General features: G+C 39.0%; 1 protein-coding gene across 3 annotated transcripts in view; it reads left to right on the top strand.

The window, feature by feature from the left end:
* The window catches only part of TBCK (TBC1 domain containing kinase), a 145,095-nt gene that overhangs the window by 812 nt on the left and 131,855 nt on the right, over positions 1 to 12,428 (top strand). For 2 of the 3 annotated variants that reach the window (XM_060246961.1, XM_060246959.1), the window contains exons 2-3: positions 630 to 861; positions 8,514 to 8,586. In XM_060246961.1, coding sequence (XP_060102944.1) covers positions 669 to 861; positions 8,514 to 8,586 — 266 coding nt within the window. In that variant the 5' untranslated portion in view covers positions 630 to 668. Of the gene's footprint in view, positions 1 to 629; positions 862 to 8,513; positions 8,587 to 12,428 lie in introns of those variants that run through there. The other variant, XM_060246962.1, reaches the window with a different exon arrangement.

Here is a 12,428-nt window from a genome sequence, read left to right on the forward strand (position 1 = left end):
TTTGATTGATGTGTGGGTGGTGTGCTAGGACAAAGAAACAAACATTTTAAATTTGGCTGGGTTCTGGAGCTGTCTGGATAAGGACATTTGCAATGCCTTAGGCAGTCTGCTGTTGTCCTAGGGCTGAAATTGTTCCGGAACTAACAGTTCTTGAATTGATCTCTTGGATTTCTTGCATTTTATTTTTATACAGTGAAGTGGATCTCTTTGCCTATATAACTAAGCCTGCAGCTGGGGTTTTCTGATGGATTTCTCCCAGAGGGCAGTTCTGCATGCTACTAACATCCATCCATGCTAAACTTCTCAGGCTCTCTTTTTTTCCAGAGTTCATTTAACAGTCCAATCCTGTGTTGAATTAGGTGCATATTCTGTGAATATGTGATGACTTGCTGCAAGTATTTTCAGCTAATGTAATACCCAGTGTAATAACAATATGTCCTCATTCCTTGACTTACAATGCTGTCCAAAGCATAGTTGAAGTAAATGGGTTTAGAAAGGTATAACTTGTTTAGGACTGCAGTTAAAGCTGCAAGCAATAAATTGCTTATTCTGGAGGTATCCCATTTACAGATTTAAAGTCTGCAACATTTAAAAATATTTATTCCTTCATCTTTCTATTTCTCTTTCAGGGACATACTGTTTGAGGGAGTGCCTTTTGGTAGTCCACAATGTTTCCCTTAAAGGATGCAGAGCTAGGCGCATTCACTTTCTTTGCCTCAGCTCTTCCAAATGATGTCTGTGGGAGTAACGGCTTGCCTTTGACACCAAACTCCATAAAAATCCTGGGACGTTTTCAAATTCTGAAGACAATTACACACCCCAGACTTTGCCAGTATGTGGATATTTCTCGTGGAAAACATGGTGAGTCAATCCCCCCCAGGTTGTTGCGTGTGCATGTCCAACAGTCCGAGTGTTACAGTAATTATTTTGTATGTGTGTTTCAAAGTGGTAGACTTCAAAGAAGCCTGGAGCATATTTTTTGCTCAAAGACAGCAGTTTGCTTTTCTCCAGACTGACTCTGGAGCAACATTTTTCAGTCTAGTCTGTATAATAGTAACACATAAAAGAGGCAGATGTATGAGCTGTTGGACTGCAGGCCTTTGCTATCCTGTAATTCTGATCGCCCTGATAATTTTTAGGTATTTCCTTTTCTTTTTCACACTCTGCTTCCCTCATTCGTTATTCCATCCTCATTCCATTTCCATCTTCTATGCTCTTAAAAAAAAAAAAAACCAACACAAACTACAGTCTTTCTTCAGACCTTTTGTTTCTGTCATTCATCAATCTGTCTCACTTTTTCTTTTAATTCTGTCTCTCCTTTGATGTTTGAAGTTTAAAAGAAATGTGCTTCACAGAAGGCAGTCTCAGCCATTCTCTCTTGGTTCTTATATTTTTTGGAACTTAGCACTGAGGTATAAATCTTTCAAGGCATGGTGATGATTAAGTATAAATGGTAATTCACACCTCATAGTAGGTTTCTTCTAGGCCACTGAATGCTGCCAATTGCAGAACTACTTCAGGTTTGTATGCATCTGTTTAACATCATTGAATGTCTTGAATTTTTTACAGCAAATATTTACTTGCTGTTTATATACTTTCTTTAGGAAAGTAGGCTGATCTTCCCCTGCTTTGTGTTGCTTTCATTGCTGCTGCAAATTCAGAGGCATCTGTGACAGCAACTGAGCTTCTGTATACGGAAGTTCTCTGCCCACTTCTGTGCTTTCCCTCTTGACTTTTTCCTTCCAGAATTACTCTGCATTGGCTTGGGGCCTGGGTGTCATTGCTGCCATGGCAACTCACCCTCCCATGGGTGTTCTTTCCTTCACACAAGCACACTATAGTGATTCTATTAAAATCTGAACATGTACTATAGCACAATGCCACTTATCTATTTCAAATTTTGATAGAGCTGGGGGAATGGCTCCAGTGAAGTGCTTGGTGGCAAGAAATGGTGGTTCTGTGGAAGGAATTTTTGAAAGTTAGGTAAATGCACACCGTTAACTTTTAGACAGCTTATTAATTCACTTGGACTATAGTCTTTCTTTAAAAACTGTGGTGAAGCCTGTTTGGGAAACTGTATTGAGGATAGGAAATATGTGGAAAGCACCAAAAAACAGTGCTCCAGTTTGGGCAAGCCAAGGCACAGCAACCTGTGGCAAGTCCAAAGGAACAAATAAAAATATTCCTTGTTTTCAAAATGGCATCAGCATTCACTGCCTGTATTTTTGTTGCTTGCCTGACTGTTAGGAAGGGTGGATAATTTTTTAGAAGAATGCCTGTAGCTGAATAGAGTTCTTGCTTTCCTTGTCTATATCAGATGTGTAGCTGGAAAAAGATTAATCTTTATGAAATGTCAATATGTGTTCTGCACTGAAAGTAATAGCAGATTTGTGATATTGTAACAGTTCTGGACATACCGGGAAATTAGAATGTTTCTAAGAATGAGTTCTTTTTAATGTTGACTAAGCTGTAAAGGTTAGTTGCTATGGCTGAGGGAAGAAAGTGAGAAAAAAAATTGCTTTGGGTTTAAGTATTCCCTCACTTTTGAGCCACTGAACTCTTTGGGATGAAGTAAAAAGGTTGCAACTGAGAAGATAATCTAGATTTGGTCAGGATTTTCCATAGGGCTGCCAAGGTCTCACTCAGGGTGGGGTTTCTCCCAGTTTGGAGGCCCCTAACCCCCTGGCACAGAGAGGGCCACCAGCGGGATCCCTGCCCCAAAGAGCTCCATCACCACGTGATGTGCCCGGTGTGATGATGTCACTTTCAGGTGACATCATTGCACCAGGCACATCATGTAGGGGGCACTCTAGTATTCAGGGTTAAACTCTATGATACTATAGACTTCCCTGCCCCAGGCAAGGTAGGACTTGGCAACCCTAATTTCCCCTTCACCCAAACAAGGTGTACACAATTGGTGATGATATCCCCCTCACTACGCAGATGTGTTCTTTTGAGTTAGTAAAGTGTCATGAAGGACTTGTGTGTCTGCCTGATCAGTACAGTCACCTCTTAACCATTTCCATGTAAATATTTTGTAACAAAGTGTATGCAGATGTTAGATGATAATATCGGAGAGGTCACACAAATCCAGGACACTAATTCAGACTCCTTTTTAGGTGGGAAGGCCGGAGATAAATGGTTTAAATAGATAAAAAGTTCACATGTTTGTTCACGGCCATAATTACCTAGTTACATAGCCTTATTTCACTGTTATGAGCTGATTCTTTCTCTTTGATTATCTTTATATAAGGCCAATCACTGATACTGTAGTTTCCCAAAGGAAGAAAACCCCTTATGTAAGACAAGTGTTATACACCAGAAATTTTTTTTTAAATAACTGTAGTTTGTATGTAACTTTAAGACAATCACCTTCTTTTACAATTTCTTTCACATTTTACTTTTTTTTCTTTTTTTTCTTTTTTTTCTTTCACTTTTTGATGGCATACTTGGAAGAAAATCTAGTCTTGCATTTAAGTAAATAAAGTCTTTTGTGAGATTTCAGTGTAGCTGAGAAGCAGCACTTAGATGGGCTGGGACCATAACTCAGTAATAGAACATCTGCTTTGCAGGCAAAAAGTCCTAGGTTAATTTCCCAGCATCCCGACTACCTAAGATCATGGAGAGTCACTGCCTTTCAGAGTAAACAGTACTAACATACAGTTGGTCTTTCTTAGTATAAAGAACTTCTTGTGATGGATCTGTAGCAAATATAGGCAACCCTCCAACATATACACTATCCTTGCAGAGGCTGACCTCTGTCCAAACAACCAGGGGCAGTGCTGAAGTGCTGGTAGTGTCACTGTCTTTGGGGTCAGCTCCATGAGAGAGGTAATGGACATAGTTTGTGTACCTCATAACCTATCCCAAGTGCTAGCCAGGTTCAAGGAAAACCTAAGAGATTCTAGCAGTGCTGCTGAGACTCGATTGGATCGTGTTGTGGGGACAAACTTAAACCGCCCTGTTTCTTCCCTCTGTCACTTTATAAAACAAGAAGAGACAATTGGGAGAATTTTTCCTGAAACTCTGTTGCTGTGGGAACCATTTAGACTATGATAGTTTACAGATCCCCTGGTGAAGTGTATGTGAAAAACATTTAGGAGTCTTAGAGGCAAATTAAAATTAATACTTTTGCTGAACCAGTTATCTCTTTTCTTTTCCTCTCCATTATTGGTGTGGATATCTATTTCTTGCTGTTTTATTTGCTGCGGCATCAAAACTGTAACAGGAACAAGTGGGTTTTTTGGTACTTGGGCCAAAAAGGTTGCATACTTCTAGTCTGTGTACATAGATGAAGGCACAATTCACGTAAATCCACTAAAACAATCAATCTAATTTCAGGTTGGTAGCTATGTAGTCTGTACTAGTGGATAGCACTTTAAACACCAGCAGTGTTTTCCTAGGTATAAACATCCATGAATCATATCTCCTAGCTCTAACTAGGCTGATTTCATGTTGCATTGTGCTACTGCATTCTGACTCCAACTGGCTCTTCTTTTCAACTCCCACCTTCTGACCTGGATATAGACCTTCATTTTATTTGTATCTGATGAAATGAGGTTTGACTCACGAAAGCTTATATGCCGGGAATTTTTGTTGTTTTTAAGGTACTACTAGACTTGACTTTTGCTCTGAAATGATCTAATATCACATATAAGTTAAAGTGAGTGGTTGCCCTTTGGGGAAAAATGGGCAACAGCACTTGTGTCAGTGACGGAAAAAATGCTTAGTTCAACTGATACTGGGTGGCTTGGCTTCCTTGACAGGTCCTGCAGGGGTGCAGTATGCTTCTTCAGCTACATGGAGAGGTTTCACAATGTAGAAATCCTCCTTCAATACACACCCCATCTATCATAATGCCTTCCATATATTTAGCTACATTTTACTTTCCAAGCATCCTGATTTTTGTCCCCCGACTTTACTTGTTCTCTGCCTGCTGTTATTCCTTTGGTACTGATGTTAGGGATCAGATGGGTATGTTTTTGGTTTTTATAAGCATTATGCTTTCACATGTAAAGTTAGCTTGGGAGTCAGGTTTTGCCTTTGTTTTCTGTATACCATTCAAAACTCATTCAAGATGATTGTTCTCTCTTGGAAATTCCACATGTGCTGTTGAGGGAGAAAATGACCATTACACCTGGGATCAGTTTGGTTCCTTTTAAGTAAATTTTTTTTTAAAAAAAAACCTTGGTAAATTTTGTTAAACTAGCCTTAGTTGTGCAGCTAAACTCAATGTCTGCCAAAGTACAGCATAGCAGATGTCCTTCACATTGTAAATCTGACTTTTTTCTGAAGGAGCAAGGGTTGTATGAAAAATGGCAACACTTACCCTTGCAACAATACAAGGATAATGTATTATGATGTAACAGAGAGAAGTTAAGTTGAAAACACAGTGCCTTGGCTAGCAAACCAGTTTACAGCAAAAATAGTATAAGAATTTGTAATACTCTAGAGGCCTTTCCTTGATTTATTTTGCTTAAATTTAGTTACGTCCTTTCCAAAACACGCAATAAAAAATCAATAAAATAGATAATCAAATGCTGAGGTCCTTATAAACCAGTCAACACAGCCTTTCCCTCAACAGTTTCTGTGAATGTACCCTGACCATTCCTTAGCCTAGGGACCAGCAAGCAGAGGCCTCAATGCCAAGTCTGATCCTGTGAGGACCAGCTTGTCCCTTAGTTGACAATACAGTGGCATGAGGTTTGCTCAGAGAGAGTGCTGTTTAAAGCAGCAGACTTGCTGGCAATCAATTTTGGAAATGGGGTTGGATATTATGCCTGGCCTGCCATGTTTTGACCCCTTCTCATTGTGGCCCTAGAATACCAATGTATGACTAGCATCCTGGTCTGTTACTAGATCTAGATCAAAATCTTTCTGGCTCCCTTTCTTATAGGTGCAGCTGCCTTTTTTATTGCAGGGTCCTGAACATTTCTATGATGGGCCCTTTCTTTAAAGTGAGGGAATCAATGCAGCCTCTTATGGGTTTGAAAAATTAGGTTGGTTTTGAGATATAAATCTTTTCCTCAGTTACAAGTTGTTCTTACGGTAGCAAATACAAAGGCTTTGGGTCACTGCTGTAAGGTAAGATTAGTATTGAGCATGAACAGTACATTGATCAGCACAAGATCAAGAAAACAACAAAGAAAATATATGTACAGATTATGTGGTAAATTCTTTTTAATGTTTGCAGTTACAAACTGGCTTTTACTAACTACCAGGTTAGAGCCATGTACAAGTTTCTACCCAGAGCAACCTGTCTTTCCCCAAGAGTCAGTGTAAATGGCAAGGTCTACTCATCACGAGAAACAGACCTTACAACCAGGTACTCCATCTTCCCCCAGAACTAGAGTTAAGCCACTCTGCCTTGGTACTAGCTGCCCTTCAGACAGTCTGCTCTTTTGCTGAGGCAAACCCCCAAAAATATGACTGCTGCTATATTTCCTTCCAACAGCTGAATGGCTGTTTCACCTCTAAGCGGCAGGACATCCTTTTGTCCATCACAACTTCCCAGACTCAGTGGCAGTCCTGGCACATTAACACCTGTGACCACACCCAGCTCTCTTACTATCACTTTAGTGAGCAGATGTTTCACTTGAGGAATTCAAGAAAGCAGTTATCTGTATAGCAAAGCAAAACTATGATGCATTTTAAGATCCTATCTCATGTCAAGCTCGTATTTGAAAGATTCTTCTCCTTAAAATGGAATTACCTGCTGAAATGCATAGTTCATTTGTTCCTAAGATTTTGTAGGATGTTTAGAATTTTGGAGGGCAAATACAGGCATTGGGTTTTTAGGCAGCAATATCTTCTGACATAAAAAAAGACCTTTTTCCAAAGTATAGGTGAGTAATATAAAATCCTAGATTATGCAGACTCAGACACTTTAAACAGCAGAACACAGGAATCTATCCTCTTTCCTTAGGGCAGCCCCCAACAACAAATAAAATTACTCCTCTATTCACAAATATAAATACAGTTGTCTTGTCTAGAGTGATTTTTTATATCTTAATTTTTATATCTGGTTTGGATGGCTTTTGATGATACTGCTGCATACCTTAATGACTTAAAAACCACAGCCATAGTTTAAAATGATAGAAATCTTTGTGTAACTATTGTTGATGTGTGTGACAATATTAATAATTTTTAAATACCCTGTATCAATACCATCTTCACTTTGTACTTTCAGGAAACTTTTTCTGCCAACAAACCTGTTCACTGTCTACCCACCTGATTTCCCTTGTAGACTGGTTTAAAATTCTGTCATTGTATAATTGGACCAATGTTTCTAATGATGTGAGGACTTTCACAGAGGATTAAGTAGAATGAGTTCAATAACTGTACTTTTTTTGCATGCTTTGTGGGAGGTGATCCATTTGTATAAGAGAGGGAAGCACAAGTTTGTGGTGCTTATGGTTCATTTCAGTTGTGAACTGCTGTTACCTTAAGTGTAATTTGGTCAAAAGTATCATTATTTTAAATATTTTACAACATGTTTAAAAATGTATAAGCTATTGAGATTTCCTCCTTCAGGCAAAAAAGGTGTGATGTTTTAAAAACAAGTAGAAGTTCACACATAATGACATATGATGGTTTGTTATTACAGACTTGGTTTATTCCTCCTAACTTGCATTCATGCACTCGTGTCCAGATCAGAAACTGTTTTTTCTCTCTCCTTGGCTCTCTAAATCGTGGTTTAGAATTGTGATGTAGAGAGTGAAGGACAGACCATAGTTGTGATTTCATATGGATCAATAATCTATGGTTTGCTGTGAAAACAGAAGCATTTCTTTTTTCTATCTGTACGTGAATGAAAACCATGTGAGCCTGATAACAATAAATTTGTTTCTATAATGACAAACCCTGGTTAGGTTGTTGCATATGGACTGAGTGTTGGAGCCTGTTCCCTTCAAGATACTATATAAGCGTTGTTTCTCAAATTTGACTAATAGAAATAAAAGGCGTTGAGAAAATGACTGGAAAAGATATCAATTTGTGTATTTATAGCAACCTAAAACAATTTAAATTTATACTATTACTGTTCTCAGTTTATACTGAAAACATAAATATTCCCTTCTTTATATTAATCTTTGTCTTCCTTTCCTTGCACAAATATAACTTATTTTTGCAGCATCCAGGGTTAAATGTAATACTAAATTGTAATACTTACATAAAAAACATTTTGAAAATGTTAAGCATTCTAAATTTTACTCGAAAATCCTACAGGGTCGCCATAAGGTGGCTGCAACTGGACGGCACATTACCCGCACATATTGAGGCTATTTGGATTTATCCATGTGTGTATCTGTGTGTTCAGTTATCTTCTGTGGACTGTGTGCCCAGCGGGAGTTTATGTTCCACCGAAAGAAGTAGACATTCTTTTTCTATTATCGGATGAAGATGTTGTGATAATATGGTTTTAATTTCAATTGGATGAGTAAGTGAAAGTGTTTGGTGCCTGTGTGTATTGAGATACTAAATCTGTCTTTGTATGTGTGTATATTTTTAATCAGAGAGGCTGGTGGTGGTTGCTGAACACTGTGAAAGAAGTCTGGAAGATTTGCTTCGAGACAGGAAACCAGTGAGGTACAGTATCCCACCTCCCCCCCCCCCCCAAAAAAATTTTTTTTGCAAGGAAGCATGCTAGCTGAAAGGTTTATCTACTTTAAATGACAAAACCCAGACACACTTTTTCTTTTAAAAAGTTAACTACCCTTACAGGTCCAGGCAGATTCAACACTGACATCTTGCAGTGCTTCACCCTTCTGGCAATCAGATAAACACATGCTTCGGCTGAAGTGTATATTTACTTCTGCACAAAAAGTTTTAAGATTTATGGTGAAAGTACTGGGACTTGCCAAACATTTCTCCCCATATATTCTGTTTTGTGTTTCAAGTTATGTTTCAAATAAAGTTCTTAAAAAATCTGAAGTTCACTGTAGAATCGAAGCCGAGTGCGTTGCTTGTATGCATTAGTTGTCCGAGTGTACAAGCTTGCCAATGATCAAATGGTGAGTTCAGGGTTTGGGAGAGGGGAGACTGATAGGAAGAGAAAGCAAACTTTTGTCCCTAATTCTGACATTTTTTGGTGTGTGGTAGAAATCCTAATGTAGGATGGAGGTTGCAAAATCTCCCCCTGCCAATTCACAAAAAGAGGCTTTCTGTCCAGGTAAAGGGAAGCCTCAACCATGACAGAGTATCATACAGTTGTGGTCTGCAAACAGGTCACAGCTTAGAATGTGACTTGTGTAACACAGCCGAGCACTAACTTTTGATGTGGGGTATACAGTATCTGTTTCTGTGTCTGGGTGCTGGAAGTGGAGCCCGTTCTCTCCGCTGGAGTTGAGAAGGTTTTCTTGAGCCAGTGCTGGGACCTTGGGACTTACTTGTATTTGCTGTTGCTCTGTGGTAAAGCATAGCATTGGGATGTTAACAGTGTTTTCAAAAACAAATCTTTATAAATACTTGGCTGCATGTTGTTAAATACTTGGCTGTTCTTGTGGATGATACAGATAGCATAATCCTAACCAATGTTTCTTGTATATATTTAAAAGCTCGTCTGCAATCCAGTTCTTTAGCCTTTCATTATCTCTTACCCTTTTACTAACTTCTGTTCTACTGAGTTCATAACCCTGTCTAGCATAGTAAACTGCTTTTTGTCTTGATGCAGGTAGAACATTTTTATTTTTTGTGTATTTAAAAAAATGAAGTGACAATTACATAACTGTAAATTCATGCTTACTAAACACCAGTGCCTACAGAAGGCTTAAGTAGAAGAGCAGACTTCTTAATTAGGGTAAGATATCTGCCGTGCTTTTACATGTGCTCCTGCTTTATGAATATGGCTCATGTTCTTAACTGATCTTCATGTGATTTCTATAGACACAGAGAACACACAGGCTAGTATACCACTGAATTAGAAGATGCACAATCAATACATTTACCTTGATGTTCTTGTCCAGTAAGTCCTTTGGTAGTATCAGCCCCAGAAATTACTACAGGGTAATAGAGATCCCAGTCTTCTTATTTATTATTTAATGAAATGTTATACTGCCTTTATAGTCCCCAAGGTGCAGAGCAACCAAAACCATAAATAATCAGAACAATTAAAAGGAGGATAGTGTGGAATCATTTTCTGTTGCCCCGGAAGATCAGACCAGAACCAAGGGGTTGAAATTTTCGGCTATACATTAGGAAGAACTTCTTGACAGTTTGAGTGGTTCCTCAGGTGATCAGGCTTCCTTGGGATGTTTTTAAACAGAGGCTAGATGGCCATCTGACAACAATGCTGATTCTGTGAACTTAGGCAGATCATGGGAAGAGGACAGGAAGGATTTCATAGGGGCTTAGTTCTTGTGGCCCTTTCTTACACAGGGAAATGCTGATTGCCACTTTGGAGCCAGTCAGCAATTTTTCTCCAGGCCATTTTGGCAAGGGATCTTGTAGGGTTGGGGGGTTTTTTTGCCATCTTCTAGTGCACTGGGTGTGTGGGGGTGGGAGGTGTCTGTGAATTTCCTGCACTGTGCAGGGGGTTGGACTAGATGACCCTGGAGTTCTCTTCTAACTCTGTGATTCTATGATTCTCTATACTTTAAAATATATATTGGATATACATAAATAAAACAATTACATGTAAACTGGAAGGAGCATCTGTGAGGGGATGCCAAACCTTTACTTACTGGCAAAATACAGGGGGACAGATTAATCTCCCTGTGAAAAGAATTCCATATTTTTGGTGCCACGATTGAGAAGGCCCTTTCTTGAATTGCCACCCATATAGCCTAAACGGTGGGAGCACCCAAAATGACCCATGAAGACAATTGTTTGAGTAGGTTCATATGGAAGTAGGCAGTCCTTAAGGATCCGAAGCTATGTAGGGCTTTAAAGGTCAGTACCAGCATCTTGAGTTGGAAGCCAATGTAGGTGGAACAAGGCTGGAGTGATATGCTCCCTACGACCAAGTCCAGTCAGTGTTCTGACCACAGTGTTATTCCACCTAGTTTTTCTTTCCCCATCCTTCTTTTTTCAATATCTTTAGCAGTTTCAGTAATCAGTTCTTTCACATGTTCAGCATGCTTCAGATTGTTATCGTCACAACAGCCCAGCCAGGTAGGTTAGTGATATAATCCTGATAAAGGAGGCAGGTAGTTCCACCGAATTAGTGAATTCATAGCAGAACTACAATGTGAATTAGAAACTTCTATATGTGTTTCTCAGTCTCTTGCAGTGCAGTCCTGAGCAGTTTAAGCCCTTCTAAAGCCATTGATTTCTATAGATTTATAAGGATGTATATCTGCTTAGTACTGTACTATTAGCCTCTGTACACCAGTTTTTGAAGACATGTTGCTAAGAAACAGTAAAACACTTTTAGGTATACTGTATATCTTGGCTCCACTTTAAGGGGGGAATCCCCCTGCAAAAAGTTGTAACAGTTGTCCAAAGGCATAATTCTGGTAACTCCAAAGTTCCCACTCGGTGGTTTGGTAGTATCACATTATTATATTAACAATCTCTAAAACATAGTTTTTCATTTTTGATCCTTTTTTGTTACAGAGTTATTGATAATATTTGGGTACGGAAACAATTCCTTCCTCACACTTGAAGGCGAAAGGTTGAAGGCATTCTTCAGGGGTGTTATAAAATGTGCCATGCCAAGGCTACTCATATGGAATTGGTCATGGCCAACTGTTTCTTATCAATGAAGGTTGAGCTGTGCTTGAGAAATGGCATGTGCCATCCTCAGCCTGCATGTGCTGCACAGTCTTGGCTTTATAGCAGTTAAGAGAAACTGTTTCCCTTCCAGTGAGACCAACTAAAATATTTCCCTTTGCTTTTCATTTAATTAAAATAGACATTTTTTGGTTTTGTGCATGAGACCTTTCAATAGCCTGAAATAATTTAAGAAAGAGCAATTCCCAGTTATGCTATTCAATCCATCTCTGTCAATTAGCTTTGTATGGAACTAATACATATACATTATTTCTCTTGCATTCGTTCATGATAGCAGCACTGGTCTTATACCCAGAGTTGACGTGTGTGTTATTGTAATTAATTTTGCAAATTGTTATGGAATGGGAGAATCTGCCCTTATGGTTTATAGATTAATTCTTCTTGCACTTGCCAGGAAATAAGTCCTTTGCACCTGTACTGCAAGCTGATGTCAAGTCAGCAGGAAATCTTCTATTAGACTGTTGCTGAAATTGAAGGTATACCATGGTGGACAGTCCATCTTTCCATGCATATTGCAAAACAGCAGGCCGCCCAGCTGTCTGATAGTTATTTGCAGTTAATCTTATGAAGTCATGCATCATTATGATACAGATTACATATGAGGTAACGTTTACATAGGTGTTTCTGCACATTTCTGTTTTAAGTCCACAAGTACATCGGATTTTGTTTTGAGTTGATGGTTCACTTTGTCACGAGGG

The sequence above is a fragment of the Heteronotia binoei genome, chromosome 9 (genome assembly GCF_032191835.1).
Source record: "Heteronotia binoei isolate CCM8104 ecotype False Entrance Well chromosome 9, APGP_CSIRO_Hbin_v1, whole genome shotgun sequence".
Lineage (NCBI taxonomy): Eukaryota > Metazoa > Chordata > Lepidosauria > Squamata > Gekkonidae > Heteronotia > Heteronotia binoei.